Source organism: Trachurus japonicus, chromosome 21 (assembly GCF_045865225.1).
Source record: "Trachurus japonicus isolate A0001 chromosome 21, Traja_1.0".
NCBI classification, from domain to species: Eukaryota; Metazoa; Chordata; class Actinopteri; order Carangiformes; family Carangidae; genus Trachurus; species Trachurus japonicus.
The window spans coordinates 3,932,758-3,953,020 of NC_140927.1; the positions used below are offsets into that span (position 1 = coordinate 3,932,758).

At 44.7% G+C, this 20,263-nt stretch overlaps 1 protein-coding gene across 1 annotated transcript; it reads right to left on the bottom strand.

Moving 5' to 3' along the window:
- Positions 1–4,598: 4,598 nt before the first annotated feature.
- LOC146964672 (inhibin beta B chain-like) lies at positions 4,599–14,745 on the bottom strand. Its single transcript, XM_085765341.1, has 2 exons — positions 13,751–14,745; positions 4,599–7,160 (listed from the first exon to the last, which is right to left on the bottom strand). The coding sequence occupies exons 1-2, from the start codon at positions 14,154–14,156 to the stop codon at positions 6,325–6,327; spliced, it is 1,242 nt and encodes a 413-aa protein (XP_085621467.1). The 5' UTR covers positions 14,157–14,745; the 3' UTR covers positions 4,599–6,324.
- Positions 14,746–20,263: the final 5,518 nt, after the last annotated feature.

Genomic DNA, 20,263 nt, shown 5'->3' on the forward strand with positions numbered 1-20,263 from the left:
TTAAATGTTTAAATAAAGATGTTTTACTTAACTAGTATTATTTGTATTTGTATTATTTGTTGTTTTAGTTGCCACAACTTGAGAGTATTTATAAGTACAACTTGAATTTTTGAGTTTTGATGCATTTGAAAGGTAACTTATCTGAAACAAAAATAATAAGTTGAGACTACTAAATTTTAAGTGTTTAAAAAACTCAAAATTTGAAGTTATCTTTAAGTTAATTTACAAGTTATCTCAACAAAAGATAATTTGTTGGCTTAACTTTATGTGGTTTTATTCAAAACTTGAGAGTTTTAGTTGGACTCAAAACGCAAAAATCTATTGCAGCCAGTTACCTAGAATTTTTGAGTTTTCACAGCCCTTTATTTTTTACGGTGTAGTGGGACTTTCATGTTTTTCTTGATCATAAATTGTATCTTATCCATCTGTCATACATCATATTCCATATCTGGTGTTGTATTTGAAGTGTTCCTCATCAGAAAATATATTTCTGCTTGTGGTATTAATAACCAGAAGTCTTAACCTGAAATCTTACTGCATTTTTTCATTGGATCATTCACAGTCAGCCGACACCAACAACAACATGAACCAAATCCTGCAAGGTTAGATCATGGGTCAAGGTAGGCGGGGCTTGGAGCATGGCTGTGAGTGGCGACTGTTTTGTTGTGACATCACAAAGTTACAGAAGTTCTGACGGCTGGTCTTAAACGGACATCGAGGAGTTTTTTTGGTTATGAAAGAGTCTCATATTAATTTGGATGAATCTACGTTACCCACCTGTTAATGGGTCCATTTTCGATAAATATATAGTTTTGTCTTTATAGTTATTTTGTTACTATTATTTAGTGGTCTGCTCGCCCAGCATTTCCTACTTTCGGTTTCCCGGATGCTGCCCGGCGAGTCATGGGAATAACGCCGCCGGATCGCCGTTTATGGTCGGAACTACGACGGTATCTCATCGTCTTCCAACCCCCGACTTTCATTGTTGATGAATGAAAACATTCTTGGGAAAATGTTTTCGCTTTCGTCCGTCCAAGAATTTCAGCATGCGAGTGGAGGCTCATGGGAAATGTAGTGTGAAAACACTTTGCTTTCTCCTTGTTGTCCCTTTAAGGCTCAGTGTTTGAATTCAGGCTGTGTGCATTTCTCTGTGGGCTGAGGTGTTAATACTCTGCCAGTGCTAATGTAACACTTTAGATCTGCTTTATTACCAAAGAGGATTGGATCCATATAGGACCTTTAATACTGTGAAAGTTTTCAGTCACCAGAGAAACACTGAGACAAGTCCCAGAGTCCTCTCTTCTGATTGGTTGACACTTAGAGTTGTTATCACTCAAGCTCTGAGAGAGCAGATATAAGACAACTTTTTGTTTTGTTTTTGTGTCTCCTTGCCAAAATATATATCTTCTTATGGATGAGACCTTCAATAGCGTCAGATGCTCATACCTGAAGAACTCTACTGGCAGAGTGATAAGAAAAATTCATTATCAACACCTCCAGGCCACTGAGCCCAAACACAAGCTGCGTGGAGCAGAGGAATGCCTGGCCCCGGGCGATGAATAGCCATAAATTCATTAGAGAGTGCCGTCCAGGCTGATTTGGAAGAACGAATGCTATTGCCGCGATAAACCAGTTGACCCCGTCAACTTGGCAGCTGTCATGACCTCAACCTGTGGCGGTATTAGATGTGGAAGGGCAGAAGAAGGGACAATATTTGTTTAAGCTGATAACGAGAGGTTGCAGAGGTTGCATGCACGCCTCTGTGTGTGCGTGTGTGTGTGTGCGTGTACATATTTGTGTTTAGTATCTTGTTTATAGCTCATGTGTGTGAGCGTGACTTTAGGGAAAGAGCACATGTGTGGTTATGTATACAAGTTTGCATGAGAGTACGCTGAGCTGAAGATTTCCACCTACAACTGAGTGATTATTGACACAAAGAGTGTTGATGCAAACACACGCCACACACACACACACACACACACACACACACACACACACACACCTATGATGTGATTTTGTACAAGCCGGGGTGTGTGGCCCCGGCTGAACAGCGAGCGAGCTTAATGGCCTACAGCTCTCGCTCTGCACCATTAACATTCCAGCTGTGGAGATTCTGGCATGCATTGGGAAGCATGACAAGACAGCTACACATCTCTCTGCCTGCTGTCAGCACAGACCGCCGTTTGTCTGCAGAGCCGCTCGCTCGCTCGCTCAAAAAAAAAAAACCCAGAGAGGGGATTAAAAAACAGCCTCAGATCACTTGTGACAGATCATTTCTCTTCCCGTCAGTCACACACACTGTTATATTGATTTGTTTTCTCTCCTCTCTCTCCTCCCTCTGCTGCTGCTGCTGCTGCTGCTGCTGCTGCTGCTGCTGACTCATCCATCCAGCAACAGGTAAAGGAGTTATTTATACTGATCCCTCCCTAACATGCTATTTGCCCAGCAGGCAAACAAATCTCATTGCGCTCCTTGGCAGATCCACTTGGTTACATTTAAAGTTATTATCTGGCCGATATTTTACAGGGGTTACACGTGACGTTGAGTGTTTTGATGGAGAAATACGACATGAGACCGAGTCGTTGGTAGGTGTTGGCGCAGGCGAGGCAGGCAGGCAGGCAGGCAGGCAGGCAGGCTGTCCGCCGGGCCCGGAGCGGTTGCACAAAGTGTTGACATGCTGCATGATATTACGCCAACCGAGGTGTTTGCAAGGGGGAAAAACCGCTCTGATGTAACAGATAAACGCCCGGAGGAGCTCTATTAACTCCTTAATACGCACACAAAAGAGACAAACTAATACACAATTACCTACATACACATGCAAACAAAAGGCCAGCAGCCAGGGAGGCATCAGGCAGGTATGAGACACTGCTTGTTGGCAGCCACTATGGATGCCAGTAAGGCTGTTAAATCAGAGTTGTAATTACTGTTCTACAGCTCCAGCTTATGAGACACTCAGTCCTGACAGACAGCAGGAGTCAGGAGAGGGAAGGTTGATGTTTCAACCGGTATCGAATCGCCTTGTTGTGTTGCTATGTGTTGTATTTATTCAGTTTGGGGGAATCACAGTGTCTAGAACAGTGGTTTTCAAAGTGGGGGCCGCCAGGGGTTCCTAGGAGGTCCTTAGCAAATTGGCGGGAAGATGAGAACAAATGCAAATAACAAATTATTGTATTTGGGAGATTATTATAAAATATAATTTATGATAATATAACATATCAAAACCTTACTTGCCATGCCTTCAGCCCCTTCTCAAACTTGCACAGTATCATTATTGTTTTGTTTCTTGTTACATAGATTGTTTGTCTTTTGATGTGCTTGTTTGAGACAAATAAAAATCAAATCAAATGCTCATCTTTTTAATTGCCTGCCAGACAAATTATCATTAATGACACCATGATCAACTGCTAACTTGTTTCAAAACTCAGTAGGTTTGCAAAAAGGGCCAGCCAGAAGCTAATGCTATTCGGAGGGCCTTGCCATGGAAAAGTTTGGGAACCATCAGTAGCTCAGCTGACAGGGATAGCTAACGGCAGTAGCTAAGCTAAAGGTACATCAGGACGTCAAAGTTAAAACCCATCCCGTTGTCGGACACGACATGAAACTACTCCAGTTAGCTCAATCATGTTGTAACTAAGATGGAGAAAATATTTTTTCATGGACCGTTTATTGAGTCACTGAGTTATTAAAGTTAAACAGGTAACCGTTAGCCTGGCTAATCTATGATAACCATGACTAATTACAAAAATGTGCACACATAAACCCTAATGTTTGTCCAATCATTGGTTTTATAAACTTTACAAACATCAGATTAGTCTAAATGGTGATATAGTGACATGAAAAATAGCAAAACTCTCGTCCGTCACTATTGTTCTCATGCTGGTTTTCTACCCAGAAGTGGGCTAGTTGTAAACAGCAAGGCAATTCGGTCTATAGATGGAATCTCCAGTGTTGGTGTGTCTTCCCCTGCAGCACTCTCTGTTGCTATTTCAGCCCCACCTTTTCTGATCAGGTCACAGGAAGAAAAAGGCCCCCATGATTTTTGGCTTTCTGTGTGTATGTATGGGATTCTGATTTGAATTGTCATGACTCAGCTGAATCAGGGCTTTAAAGCAGCAACCTTTTCTGTCTCATGACCCGATTTTGACATCACAAATTTCTGGTGATCCCGTCAAATGAGATGCGCCAGCTCAGATATTTTTATATGCTGCATTTTATTTAAACTTGATTTCAATTCGAGAAAGTGAAAGTATAGAATACAGTTCTTCAGGATTATGTGTGGTGTTTTTTAATCATATTTTCATCAATTAGGCTACTGGACCTTTCAGGTGACCCCATTTGAATTCCAGGAGACCCCACATGGGGTCCCGACCACAAGGTTGAAAAACACTGCTTTAAAGCCTCAAGCTTTTGTGGAAAAAAGTTATGTTTTTAATAGTGTGCAATATATTATTATCGTGATATTATGTTAAAGGTGAGCACAGCTGATGACGCAAAGCAGACCACACCATCTCGTTTCAGTTTGGCCACACCTCCTCATACAGGACACAGTTCCTAAAGTTAAAAAACATGACACTCAAAAAGAATTTAAAGTTGCAAAAATATTTAAGAAAACATTTTATTTTACATAAACTGTACAGATGAAATTTATTTGACTAAATGATTCTTATACAGGAACTAAAAATAACTTTCTTATTAAATAGAAAACTGAAACAAAAATAGAATTAAAGATGAAAAAATGAAAAGTGTTGCTTATTGTACAAAACAGAGAATGAAAATAGAGCTAAGAAATGAAAATCTTATATCGTACCCTGATACAATGGTAGGCCTTTTTCGCAAATCACAAAAAAAAAGAAAAGAAAAAACAACAGTATTGTACACAGTAACGGCCTTTGCCATCTTAGTACAGCTCAAATCTTGGCCTCTTTGGTTCCATTAATTAAAATACATTTGAAACAAAATTCAATTTTACTTCTATAAAAATAACATTTCAATGGCAGTTTTTGTTTCACTAATCCTGCAACTTTTCAGTGCAAACGTCACAACAATCATTCGCTTTGGAAAAGGAAGCGAAAGATCACATTTCAAGTATTGATAAAGAGTTGAGGACTGAAGAGGGAGAGAGAGAGAGAGAGAGGAGGAGAGACAGGAAGAGAAAAGAATTCAGTCTAATAGACAATGTTGAGTGTGGGTATAGATTACTATACATTGCATAGCTCGTGTGGCACTTATTTAGTGATGGGACAGGACACTCAGTACCCCTTGGAAGGCATTTCTTTATACAAGTGCTATTCAGGGTGTGCATTTTCAGTTTCTGCAAGTGCTGCACTGCACTGTGGCGACGCACTGGGCCCCACTCTGTGTCCGTGGCCCCCACAAGCTTCCACGGAGCACTCTGGTGCCGAAGCAGTTCTCTCTCTCTCTCTCTCTTTCTCTTTTTCTCTCTCTGACGTTCCCAGCGCACAAGTGAAGTGCACTTATGAGATCTATCTTCACCTGGTTGTCATGGTAGCAGGAGCCTGCAGCATTCTCAACAGGCAGGACAGCCGGCGGGGCTGAGGGCCGCGGTCAACAGTAAGGACGACGACAACAGAGACATTTTTTGCAATTTGCTGCTGCTGCCGAGTGTTTAATCCTGCAAGGCATTAAGAGCTACTGGTCTAATTCCACCAGAGAGGACAGTCAGACTGAGTCTGTCGGCATAGTAGCGAAGTGCTGGTGTTCTGAATTGTATAAGCTGATGAATTGTCAGTGCTTTATAAAAACAAAAGTCTGTCATGTGCTTTAAAGTACTTAGGAGGAGCAGTGTGGGAGCATGTGTGTGTGTGGAAAAGGGGACGAAGGGCGGGAGGAGGAAGCCAATCATGTTGCTGGCTGATCCTGTCACGTTCCTTAAGCGCTTTTCTTTTTTCGTTTTTTTTAATCTTCATTCAAGAGGAGATGATGAGCCATTATTTTTTGACTAGAAATGGCAAAACTAGAGCAAAGTATCATTTGGTGATAATAATCGTTCCCTTCTCATCCCAGCGCCGGCCGGATGCGACCCTGCATGGGCGGCAGCGGCGGTGGCGGCGAGCTCGTCGCTGCAGTCCGACATAATAACACGCTGCTCGCACGATCGAGGCACGTGCAAGCGGGCGCGACACTGACACTTGCGTTTGCTAGATTGCGCCAGTGTGTGTGTGTTTGTATGTATGTATGCACATACAGTAGGTATAGTTATATTGTATATGTGTACCGTACAATAACGTCCTGTTTGTACAAAAAGGCCTTTTTCTGACTGTTTGGGAGTTCAGATGATGGGAAGCGGCGGTCGGCGCCGGATCAAGCGCAGCCGCACTCCTCCACGATCATGTTGGGCACGTCCCTCTTGACGATGTTGTACTCATCGTCGAAGTAGAGCATGGACATAGTACTGAGCTTGGTGGGGATGCAGCAGGAGTTGACCGAGCCCGGGCTCATCCCTCTCATGCGGTACTGGTTGACCACCGCCGTGTGGAAGGACGACGCCGACCCCGGCACTCCGGCCATGTATGCCGGGCAGCTCCCCTCGCAGTAGTTGCCGTAGTAACCGGCCGGAGCGATGATCCAGTCGTTCCAGCCGATGAGGCGGAAGTCTATGTAAAACTGCTGCCGGCAGCACAGGCCCCCGCTGGTGCCGTCGCACTCCAGTCCCCGCTTACGGATGCGGTGCTTCCCGTCCACCTGCCGGGCGCGCACCACCAGGAAGGGCCGGTGGGACGGGTCGCCGGGGTCCACCAGCACCGGAGACACGCCGGACGAGTCGCAGCCGTCACAGTGGACCTCCAGGTCCTGCCTCCGGCCGCCTTTCCCGAACACGGCCCGCACCGCCTCGGAGAGGGGGAAGGTGTGCCAGCCGCTGCGTTTCAGATCAACGCGCTTCTCCACCAGGGTCCAGCGGGCCGTTCCCCCGCCGCCGCCGCCACCGCCACCACCGCCTCCTCCCGGGCCTCCCTCTGCAGTGCCTGAAGCCCCAGGCTCCTGGTAATGGATCTTGACCGTCACCTTCCTCCGGAGGCCCTTCTCCGGTCCCGGCAGCACGCGGAAGTAGAGCCACAGGTTGGCCTGGGACACGTACAGGTTCTGGTTCCCCTCGTTGGAAATGAGGAAGTAGAGGCCGGTCTTGGAGGAGTGTCCATCTGTAAGAGACAGGACAAACACAGTACGGTTTATTATCAGTCTGATAATATAATAAACACAGAGGAAAAACACTTTTTTTTTGTCTCAGTTGTTATGTGCCAAAAGTATGACATCTGAGCAACGTGATATCAGATCTGGTGCCAGAAACAGGACAGTTCAGGCAGAGTTCACCACAGGTCAACGGACACTTTTAACCACATCAATGACATCAGCTGCTGAAGACCAAGAGACGTGACTAAAAGCACTGGAACCTGTCCAGTAAGTGGACCGTGTGTTTGATATCAAACGCATTTCTGTTATTTCAAGAGAGGGTGGTTGGCGCACACACACACAAACACACAGCATATGCTCAGAAAGTAGAATTCCCTCCCTCCCCTACTTGCCATCACCCACCGACCCCCACCACCACCCCCTCCCTCCAAGAAGGGCACAGCTTTGTCTTTAAAGATCTGTTTTCCCCCCTTGTTTTCTCTGTTCTCCCTCAATCACTTTGTCAGGTGACCTCTGCGGGAGCTCCTGATAGGCCAGCTGTGACAGGCCAGTTCTGGGATCAGACCCAGTTGGCCCTAAGAACCAGCTTTGTAAGTGACAGGGCCAAAAAGGGAGGAGGAGGAGGGGGGGAGAGAGGGGGAGGAGAAAAGAGAGGAAGAAGACGAAGCAGCGGAGGAGGAAGGATGCGAGGGGAAAAGGTGGGGAGAGGCGGACAGACGTGGCCAAGCGCTCCCAACGGGGTTCACCGAGTTCGCCGCTGGTGGTGCCCAACCTGAACCCCACCCCCCTGCCCTATCCCACCACCCCCCCCACCCCCACTCCCACTCCCCACTCTCCAACCCCCCCCCCCCCCCTCCTTCCAAGTGTAAGCACCCCTGAGAGTGACAGCACAAAGCCCCCTGTGAGGCACTGGGAGACAGCCGCGCTGCAGCCCGGCATTGAAACACGTGGCTTTGTGGCAAAAAAAAAAAAGCATGTGGCAAAAAAAAAAGCATGATGAGGCAAAAAAATAAAAGCCATTTACATGACACTGGCCACTTTTCCACAGCGCCACAATGAAGAGATCCCGGGTGTCTAAAAGGTGGCAATGGGCTCTCCCCTAGTGCTATTTCTTTTTTCTTAAGCCCTAATGATGTCTTCCAAATTACCCTGAGGTAACTTGAAAGGTTTCTATTTCTGGAGATTTTGGGTACAATGTTGCTCAAGCAGGAGCAGCGCCCCTTTGAAAGCGGCCAAATTACTTTGTTTGCCGACTGATTAGTGTGTGTCAGTGTCAACAGGTGGCCACCAAAGACGGGTCCCCCCACCCCACCCCCCCTTCCCTCCTCCTCCTCCTCCTCCTCTTTAAGGGCGCCTCACACCCTCTTCCTCCTGTAAACCCGGCTTTACATTCACACAGGGACCTGTTGAGACCAGCTCTCTGTCAGCTGGCTTGCATCCACCTATGCATCGACACACGCCCATGCCCTTGGTGAGCAATACATCAAATATCAGCCTTCCGTATGCACCGAAGCCCATGGGTTGAAGTATTTACAAAAGTTTTTTTTTTTATAAAAAAAAAAAAAAGCTGCTGCAGCTCTTACCGGCAACTGTTGTAAAGGCCCCTCAGGGCTACAAGTAACTAACCTCACCTTCATTCAGCGAGTGTGTCTGTGTGTTCCTACTTGCCTCAACAGCTCCGAGCTTAGAAAAAAAAAGAGGCATCGCGCAGCAACGGGGCCGACACCGGCGTCACCGTGATAAACAACGCAGGGAGAATAAGACTGACCATGAATCTCAGAGCTCAGCTGCTTGTTTGTGTCCTTCTAGTTTTAGTTTCCCCTCAAAGAGCTGCAGTGTTGGAGATCAGTGATGTTATCATTATAGTATCTGCTCTCCATTTAAAGTAGAGATAACACTTTACAATTAATTAATGTTAGTTAGTACATTATTAAGCATTAATTAACTGTTTACAATCATTATTATGTATTACTTAGGATTAGGAAACACATTAATTAATGTAGCCTATTAGTAAGCAGTTAATTCATGTTTACTACTCAAAGTTAGTCAATAAATTAAAAGCTGAATCATGTAATTAGTTATCATTATGTATGCATTACTCAGCATTAATTAACACTTTCGTTTATATATTAATGCTTAATAATGTACTAACTAAGGTTAATTAATAGTAATTATACTTATTGTAAAGTGTTACCAAAGTAGTTCATTTCAATACTGATTAATTAGTCTTTCAAATCCCTGGAAATCATGAAAGATTTCCAACTCGCTGTCATATTAAACAAACGAGGGCAGATCCTCGACTGAGAAGCTGGCACACTGAGATGTCTGGCACATGTCCTTGAAATTTAAAAAAAAAATGAACAGCTGACTGCTTGATTGAACTAATTGATTGATTAATTGGTTGATTGTTTCAGCTCCAATACACCGTCACACTTGACAGGTTTTCCATGAAGCCGGGAGCAGAGAGCGGAACGGCACACGAAGCAGCGAAGTAACAAAGATGTGATGGCTTCGTAGCTAACTGGCCCTGAATGCAAAACGAGGAGGAACATGATATATTTTGGAATTAAGGAAAGATAAGTTTCAAGTATGTGCAACCTACAGCTGATGATCTGATGTCATCTCAGCATCACTTTGGGGCTGGTTGTCACTGAATTGCACTGGTGAAAACACACACCCTACTATAACACTATACACCATCACATGCTGCTACTTGTGCGTATATGACACGTGCGCTTCCAGCATCACCTCTGTATGGTTTTGTAACACGTTTAATCACAAGGGCGAGTTCAGGGGGCCGAGGCCGAGGCCTACATCAGCAACTTATTCCCAGATCCTTTTAAGGAGGGAATTGTTCTGCTCATCCAGTGTTAGCTGGCCCCGACACGCCTCGCCTGACCCCGCAGTGGAAAGGTTGCCTGTTGAGTATCAGCAGGCGAGACACCTGGGTGGGCTCGGGGAGGATAAAGAGCTGTTTCAGCGTGTCTCCACCTGCGCCACCGAGTCGGGGAAGAGGCCGTGGAAGCAGGCAGGCAGGGCAGGCAGGCAGGGCAGCTCCTCCTTTAGAGCTCATTACTCAAAGCTTCTGTCGACAAAGACCACACGGCGCGGAGAAGGACAAGGGCTCGGCGCTGAGCGTTTGTGGCTCTGGCGTGCGCACGTAACCGGGTGGGGGGAGAGCGGGGGCCCGGCTCTTCAAGAATTCCACCGAGGGGCGATGAGGTGGAGAGGATGGGAGGGCGGAGCTGATGGAGATGATGGGAGTTTTCGGGGGGGGGGGGGGCTGTTGTCGATGAGCTTTGCTACAGAGAGACTTTAAAAAGACCCAGAGGAGTTTGCTTTTGGTTATAAAAGAGTCTCCTATCTACATTACCTACACGTGTTAAAGCAGAAGTAAGCACAATATTTGTGTTAATATAAGTCTTAAATAGTTCTATCTTCCGACAGCAATCACTTATATAGAGTGTTTGGTCTGAAACACGGGTCTGTCAGTCACTCTGCTCTGCTGTAAGCCCAGGAGAAAACTTCTTGTATACTTCCTTGTATCCTACAAGCTTTATCCAATGAGGAGAGAGAACGGCATAAAGGGGCGGTCCTCTCTGTGTGTGCAGCCAAGGGATGCGCATGAATGTGGTGACGTAGGGACGAGGAACAATAGATCCATGACGAGAGCGGGGGCTGCTAACTCCACCGGCTAGCCAAAACGACCGGATCGCTTACTCCTGCTTTAATGGATCCATTTTCAATGAATATATTGTCTTTTCTTTATCGTTATTTTGATATTATTATTTAGTGGTTGGCTCGACCAGCATTTCCTGGACGCTGCCCGGCGGGTCATAGACCAGAGCGGCATCTTCATGCAAATGAGAATGATTGAGGCATCCTGGGTAATGTAGGGGCAGCGCCCGGCATTTCTAAATTCCCTCAGGTCTGCACTCAGTGGCCAGAAGTTTCTTACCCGGACATCTACACGTATTTGGTCCAATCACCAGGTAGGTTTTGGCTAAGTGTTGTCTGTAAATAGCCTGTTAATAGCCAACTTTTTGTTAGTTAGTTTGTCACCCGTATTTCCTTCAGGAAATGCATTCTCTAGTTTGCATTTAAGATGCCGCTCTGGTCTATAGGAATAACGCCGCCGAATCGCTAGTTGGCATCGTTTATGGTCGGAACTACGACGTTATCTGATCGTCTTCCAACCTCCGACTTTCGTTCTTGATTTGAAAACATTCTTGGCAAATGTTTTCGCTTTCGTCCGTCTGTCTTGCGCCGGTTCAAGAATTACCATGCGCGCGGAGGCTCATGGGAAATGTAGTGTGAAAACACTTCCGCCTTCCGAAACTCCTTGTTGTCCCTTTAAATGAATCATTTATAGTATCATAAGCTACAGAGAGGAGGCAGCCGGGGCTCAGTGGGTGAAACACACACTTGTGAGTGAATGTGGGATCTGTCTGGACCCGGTCCAGCAGCACCATGACTGACAGCTCTTCATGAAAGAGTCGTGTCCTGAAGTAAACCTGCCAACCGATCCTCCGGGGGGGAACCGGGCCGGAGTTAATGACCTCCCATAATGAAGTCTTAATTCCACGTCTTGGACCACTCGCCACGGGTTCACTGGGTCCACACGGCCACGCCGAGCAATCAAGAAGCGCCCGATCTAAACTTCTCCATCGACCCCACCCCTCCTCTCTTTCTCTTTCTCTCTTCTCTTTCTCTCTCCACCCTCCTTTCCCCTTGCCTGTGTCACCCGCTCCGCTCCTGTGGATACGGGACACCAAATCCCTCAGCGGGTACCCGTGGGACCATGTCAGGGGAGAAGGGAGATTGGCATCGACTCCCTCACCTGCCCCCGCAGCCACTTGGCAGACCGCGTACCTTTGTGGCACCGCAACCGGAGATAAGAAACCGCGGGTGCAGAAGAGGGGAGGCGGGGAGCGATGGGGGGGGGGCACAAACTGACCTCCCCGTTCATAACATACAAAAACACCTATTGGTTTGGCCCACTGTTGGCTAAACATATGCCAACCTCAACCCCCCCTCTCCTCAACCCAGCCTTGTCCTAAACTGACAACAACAATCCGAGCTCCCCATGCTTTTTTTTATTTTAAGGGGGGGGACAAGCTCCCCTGGCTTCGGAGCTTTCTGGAGACCTTGCCTCTGAGCCGTGCCCCGGCTGGCAGCATCTGATCTGGGGGGGCGTGAGCCAGCTGGCCAGGAGGCAGACGGGGTCTAGGGAGCAGGGACCAGAGCCAGCTCCGTGGTACAATGCCACACAAATGCTCAAAGGTGTGAGGAAGAATGGAACTAGAGAAAGAAGAAGACGACGAAGAAGACGAAGAAGCAAAAAGGAGCCCAGCGAACCTTTAGAGCGACAAAAGCATTCTTTACAACATTGCAATATGGGCACACATACACACAAACACACACATGCATACACACAATATCATCCCCCCTCCACTCTTCCACCTCCTCCTCCCTCCCTCCCCTCTGCCATCGCCGGTGCCATACCCCTCCACCCACACTCCCCCCCCCCAATCCAACCCTGCACAGACTCAAATGTCTCATGCATTATTCTGAGCAATATCTTTTGTTTTCTCTGCGTCTTTTTTTTCCTTTCTTTTTTTTTCTTCTTTAACGTTGACATGTTGTGTTCAGCAGGAACACATAGTGCTCTTATAATAATTGCCTGGCTTTTGTTCCCTTTTCATGAGGGTGCTCAGATCATTCCCATTGGAAGGCAGGACCCAGCAGTCCATTCAGGCTAATTGTACCAGCAGGGCCAATGGGAAAAGACAGGATGGTGTGTGTATGTGTGTGTTTGTGCGTGCGTGCGTGTGTTTAAGACATCCTATTTTTGGTGTCTTTAATTGTATGTTTTCTTTTTGTTAAAACTAACAGTTTGTGTCAGGGACGCGGTTCTCACAGCTCCAACTGACAATTATTGGATTCTGTCAGGCACAGATGATTTCAGGCTTGTGTTGTGTGAGTATGCGCGTGTGTTTAAGCTTGTGTATGCGTAGCGGGTGTGTGTGTGTGTGTGTGTGTGTGTGTGTGTGTGTGTGTGTGTGTGTGTGTGTGGAAAAGAGAGAGGAAAGGGTGTTCTCTTTGGACTTCTGAGAATTAGTTAGATACACATTCTTAGAGGAAGGGATAAATGGCCAATTGAGGGACTTTGTCCGTATTTAAAAGAGCTGCTTTATACATTGGAGTATTGAGTGTGAGCACAGCTTTAGTGATGAAATTGGATTCAGAGGTTCTTTTTATCCCCTAGACAACACATGGGGTAATTTAAGGACTCTTTCTTTGGTTTCATTTCTTTTTGATTTGCAGGAGGTTTTAACACCGACCACTGGCTGCAGATGTAGGAGCTGGGATGGAATAAGATGATGGAAATGATGATTATGGCTCCGATTAGTTTAAAAATAATGTTTTCTGCCATACTGTAGGTTATCAAATGATAAGCTTAAAAATAACTAAATAAATACAAGTCAGAGTGCAGTGAATGAATGAGACTGCAGCCGGGTTTGTAACAGCGCAGTCAAAAGGTGAACGGGTTCACCCAGGGGTCGGTTTAGATGTGTGCAATTGAATTATTGATCACTACCTGATTCGGCGAAGCTGATAATCTCCGAGGTCTCCGCGTGCACCTCGTTGTTGAGGGCGGCCTGTCCGTCAAAGCTGGGGATCTCCACCCGGCCGTCCTCCCGCACTTTGCCGGCGTGCAGCCTCCGCAGCGCCGTCACCATCGCCGCCTTCGGGATGGGATGAGTGATGTTGGGTCTGTCCCTCATCTGCAACCTGTTCAGTATGTGTCTCTTCACCGCCTCCAGAAAGTCTATGTTCACCCGCTCCGACTGATCCGGCGCCCTGAGGCCGCAGGACGCGCACGATTCCTGGGGAGAAGAAGCCTGAGCCTCGGTCCCGGTCACCGAGCCGCAGCGCACGGAAGAGGAGAGGAAGCAATACGCGACTAAACTAAAAGACAACGCCAGGCTGGAGAAGCTCATGTTTGCAGTTAGAAGTTAACGTCACAGCCCAGGTGCTGTTCAGGATCGGGATGAAAACATGAAACACACTCTCTTGAAAGGTTAAAGCTACTTTTTTCTTTCAATTAAAACATGTGAAAGTTCCGGGAGGACATCCACCGGTGTTCCACCAAGTCAAACGCCTACTTACAAAGAAAAATCCACAGAAAGGCCAAGGGGGGGGAAAAAGCTTTGTATTCCGCAAGTCATACAAGAGGCTAACTGTCTGTGGTCATTTCACTTCATCCAGCGATGCTCTGCGCAAAACCCCCCCCAAAAAAGTTCATGTCTCTGGATTGCGAGGCGCAACTCGGGAGTTTGGAATCATTGACGCGCTTCTGTCACAGCACGTTTAGATCAGACGTGTAATCGACCAAAACAAACGAGGCGACACTGTTTTCACCGATGAGTTGAAATTAAAAAAAAAAAAAAGAAGGAAAAAAAAGCTGTCGGTGTGTCCAGACGCGTTCAGTCCTCCCATTAAAAAAAAAAAAAAAAAAAAAAAAAAAAAAGAATCACCACACACAGAGAATGAGTCCACTTGCGCACAGCTGCGGTCCCAGAGAGAGTAACAACGCTCGGTCAGGTCCCGTGGATTTATTTAGTGTGTGTGTTTGTGTGAGTGCGCGTGTGTGTGTGTGTTCAGCTCGGTTACCGTGTCGCCCCCCCACCCTCTCTCTGTGTGTCTGGCTATAAGGTGCGTCCTGCAAAGATGCTGCTCGCTGACTGAGACCCTCTTCTCTCTGTGCAATCACGACAACAGGGGCTCCGCTCACCCAAAGTTTTTATACACGAGTCGAAACCACGTGGGGATTTCCACCAACTGGACGCATCGGATTATTAGGGACTACTACGTTAACACAGCCACGACTCCACTGATGGAGCAGCGAGGTTTTATTATGGTAACGCGCGGAGAAAGGAGAAGGTTGCATAATTTACCCCCTTTTTGGCTTTTTTGTTTGTTTTTGCCAACATAGTGAAACAATATCATGATCGATATACTTTAATAACACAAGTCTAACACAACTCAGGTTCAGTGTGGATGCTGCTGGACTCAGTGGAGATCAGGTTCCATTCAATATTCACACTTTCACCGTGTAAAAAACATAATCTAGAAAAATATTAAAGCCTCATAATCACCTCATCAAGTCAGTTGTTCAGGTTGTAACCTGATACATAATTAATAATGTTATAAATTGCATTTAAATAAGTTATTTCATGTGTAATTACAAATATAAATGCAATATTATATGATTTTTCTATTTTATTTTATTTTAATAAAATGGAAGAAGTTAGAAATAAAAAACTGCAATTTTAGTTGAGAGAGTTCATGGCGGGTTATCATCCACATTAACAGAGCAATAGCACCATCTACAGACTGGAACCTGCCATTACATAACAAAATGGGATATTAAGTTTACTTAGCAAAGTATTTTACTGTATTGAATTGAACAAGTTGGTAAATTATACTGTATATCAAGGTGTAAGGCTGTTAAACTTGTACCACCACCACCACCGCCGTCATCACCTCCCTTTTACCCTGCTGTTAAACCAGCCTGCACTCCCTGCTCATGAAGGAGTGTGCCCACCATTACTGCCATTAAGCTGACCTGCTCTCCCTGTATGACCCAGCCTGCCCACGGGAAGCTGCCTCCATCAGCTCCTTTTGACTCAACTATATCCTATCTTCCATATTATTCCACATTCCATGTTATAAACTGTTTGGTAACACTTTACAATAAGGGTCCAACCTTAGTTACAGTAGTACATTATTAAGCATTAATATATAAACTTATGTGTTAATTAATGCTGAGTAATGCATATTGATAACAAATTACATTATTCAACCTTTATTATTACCTAATCATTTATTTACTAACTTTGAGTAGTAAACATTAATTAACTGCTTACTAATAGGCTACAAGCAGAAGTAAGCGGAATGTTTGTGTTAATATAAGTCTTAAATAGTTCTATCTTCCGACAGCAATCACTTATATAGAGTGTTTGGTCTGAAACACAGGTCTGTCAGTCACTCTGCTCTGCTGTAAGCCGAGGAGAAAACTTTCCTTGTATCCTACAACCTTTATCCAATGAGGAGAGAGAACGGCATAAAGGGGCGGTCCTCTCTGTGTGTGCAGCCAAGGGATGCACGTGAATGTGGTGACGTAGGGACGAGGGCGGGGACTGCTAACTCCATCGGCTGACAGGAAGTTAGCCAAAACCACCGGATCACTTACTTCTGCTTTAATATATCTGTAAACAGTTAATCAATGCTTAATAATTTAGTAACTAACGTTAATTAAGGGACCCGTATTGTAAAGTGTTACCAACTGTTCTTGTCTGTATACAACACCTATGTCACATCTGTCCATTCTGGGTGATGATCCCTCCTCTGTCTCTCACCCTGAGGTTTCTCCTGTTATTTCTTGGTAGTTTTTCCTCAGTCGATGTGAGGGTCTAAGGACAGAGGATGTTGTTATGATGCTGTGTAAAGCTCTTTGAGACAAACTGCTTGTAAAAATGGGCTAATTGCCTTGCCTTATGCATATATTGACAATAGTGGATATGTTGCTGTGTTTTGAAGAGATTGATCAATAAAGTTTTGAGAAGATATGCTTGTTCTATCAAGAATGCATCACATTATCACAATAATTTTATGAGAAGAGGTAAAAAAAATACTTTATTTCAACTTTATGGGTAACAGTGTACATGTAATTATGATAACTAACTTTATGCATCTTTATGCACAATGCCCAGTGGATCTGATACTAGTGCATGATATGCACTCTTCCTCTGTATCCATTCCTTGGGGGGTTCCACAAGGCTCCATCTTAGGAACTATCCTTTTCTCCTTATACATGCTTCCTCTGGGCTCCATCTTAAGAAAGTACAATATCTCATACCACTGTTATGCTGATGACTCACAGTTATACCTCCCGTTAAAAATATCTAACCTGGGTAGTGTCAGTGTATTACTACAATGTATTAAGGATATCAAATCCTGGATGGCCCAAAGTTTCCTTCAGTTCAACCAAAATAAAACTGAGCTCCTAGTTTTTGGCCCCACAGACACTCCCTCGTCCATCATCAGTGCTCTTGGTCAATCAATCAATTCAGTAGTCAGCACAAGCTTTTTCCATCTTAGATCCATTGCAAAACTCAAATCATTCCTGTTACCCAAAGATTTAGAAACCTTGGTTCACGCTTTCATTTCCTCCCGACTAGACTACTGTAATTCTCTCTACTCCGGAATCACCCAATCTGCCCTGTCTCGTTTACAGCTCATTCAAAATGCAGCAGCAAGACTCATCACTGGTACCAGAAAGATCGACCACATCTCACCTGTATTGGCCACTCTTCACTGGTTACCAGTTAAATATAGAATTCAGTTTAAGATACTTTTATTTGTTTTTAAAGCATTGCATGGATTAGCACCTGATTACATCACAGAACTCCTCACCCCCTATTCCACTTCTCGTCTGCTCAGATCCACTGACAAGTCACTGCTGTTTATCCCACCTACAAAACTAAAAACAAGAGGTGACAGAGCCTTTTCATTTACTGGTCCCAAACTATGGAATAGTCTCCCACAAACAATCAGATCTTCACCCTCCATAGACATCTTTAAAACTCAGCTAAAAACTTATCTCTTCTCTCTGGCTTTTAATTCAGTCTCATGAGAACCTCCCATAGGCCTACCATCATTCCCACTCACTTGTTGTTTTAATGGTTCTTTGTGTCTGTCCTGTCTTTGTTTGAACTAATCTTGTACGTATGTAAAGCACTTTGGTCAACATCTGTTGATTTTAAATGTGCTCTAGAAATAAAAATGACTTGACTTGACTAGTGTGAAGGAAGAAAAAAAGTTGTCTGTTTCTTTCACAGCTGAATTCATTCTGTTGCTAATAATTCTGTTTTTTATTTTGTGCGAACAGACTGAAACAAACAAGTAGAAGTATATGATGTAGCCGAGCAGTGACAACATAAGAGAACCCACCATTGGTTTAATTAATAATAAAAGTGTTTGTGTGCATGTGAAGCTTACAGTGTCTGCGCTCACATGAATTGCGCCTGGTGGTTGGACTGAAACAGATCTCTGTGTGGAAACACAGGGCAGCAGTTCTGCGTGTGGTGGGACACAGCTCGACTTTTCACTTGGTCTGACTGTCACAAGCACATGAGTCACTGCGCCTGGTTTATCTCACTGCCTCTGTTGGGTGGTGAGCAGCTACTGGTGAGGTAACAGAGAGCCAACAGACCGCTCAGATCTGCCGCCACCATGTGTTACTCTGGTCACATTACAGATAGTGATCGTCTACTTCAACTATGGAGCTTAGTTCATATATACAGTTCTGGAAAAAAAAAATAGAGACCACACCAAAAATGTTCTTAATAAATCAGTTTCTCTACATGTATGGCAGCCATCGATTCTAATATCTATTGAACTCCAACACAAGCACACCTCACTCTACTTAGCTGATCACCTGAACCAAATCATATTTAAAGGTCCAAATTTGACGAACCGGGAAGAGGAGCTTCGAGAAGCTTCCGCTACAAAACAAGCTTGAAATATAGACTTATTTAATTTTTTTCGGGACAATTTCACATTTCGGGGCTTCAATACAAGACGGACATTACATACGAGCAGCATGGAGGTATTTGGATGTTTTTTGGTGTGTCTTTTTGTTACGAAGACAGTTGGTATCCATTTGCAACCGTCATATGGACATGCACTGCTACGCCGAGACCCCCTGTAACTCAGAGAAGCCACAGATAACTCTGAAACTTCTCCCAGCCCTTAGACGACATGAGGGTGAGTAGATAATGAGTGAAATTTCAATTTTGGGTGACCTATCCCTTTAATAAGGAAGAAAGATTATAAATAAATAAAAAGAATCACTGCTGCGATTAAAAATTGGGATTATTCCACCAATTTTGATTTCTAAACTCTTCCTAAATTTAAAAAGTAGTGTTGTGTTGTTTTAAAATGAATAGGAACTTGTTTTCTTTGCATTATACAAGGTCTGAAAATACCAGAACTTATTACGTTATATTGACCTGTTGCCATTTTCTGCAAATAAATGCTCTAAATGACTATATTTGTATTTCCAATTTGGGAGAGATTTTGTCAGTAGGTTATAGAATGAAACAAAAGTGTTAAATTTTACTCAAACACATAGCTATGAATAGTAAAACCAGAGGAACTGATCATTTTGAAGTGGTCTCTTAAAGCAGAAGTAAGTGGTCCGGTCGTTTTCGCTAATGCTGCGTTCCAGGCAGGCTTTTGAAATCGTAAATTACAGCTTCAAGTCACAACTTACGACTTTGTAGCATTTCAGGCAACCCACTCATGTTTTTCCGACCTGTTTTACCGGTGAAAGTCACTATAACGGCCACTCGTAACTTCCGACCGGTGAACTCGTACCAGATCGAACTGGTACGACTTCACGGTCGGAAAAATACGGGTTTCCTTGAACGCACCATAACAGTCCTCGTCCCTACGTCGCCACATTCACGGCGTTCCTTGGCTGCACACACAGCCCTGCATGCCGTTCTCTCTCCTCATTGGATAAAAACTGTAGGATACGATAAATGTTTTCTCCTCGGCTCAGAGCAGAGCAGAGTGACTGACAGACCCGTGTTTCAGACCAAACACTCTATGTAAGTGATTGCTGTCGGAAGATATAACTATTTAAGACTTATATTAACACAAATATATCACTTACTTCTGCTTTAATTTTTTCCAGAGCTATATATATATATCAAGTCATGTAAACCATTGTCATTATTTTGTCTATTATATTGACTATTGCTTACCAAATTGTCAGACTGACTTCACAGCGTTTCTTTTAAATCATTTATTTGAGTTTAAAAAATATATATGTGTAATAATGTCACAAATTCACAGCAAGTAAAAATGATAGAAATATCTCAAGTTATTTTCTTATGTACACAGTGTCAGCCATAGCTGAAAAACATCCATCCATCTTCTCTCGCTTATCCAAGGCAGTCTGAGCAGGGATGCCCAGACTGCCCTCTCCGGCTCTTCTGGGAGGATCCCAAGGCATTCCGAGTCACTGTAGCGTGTC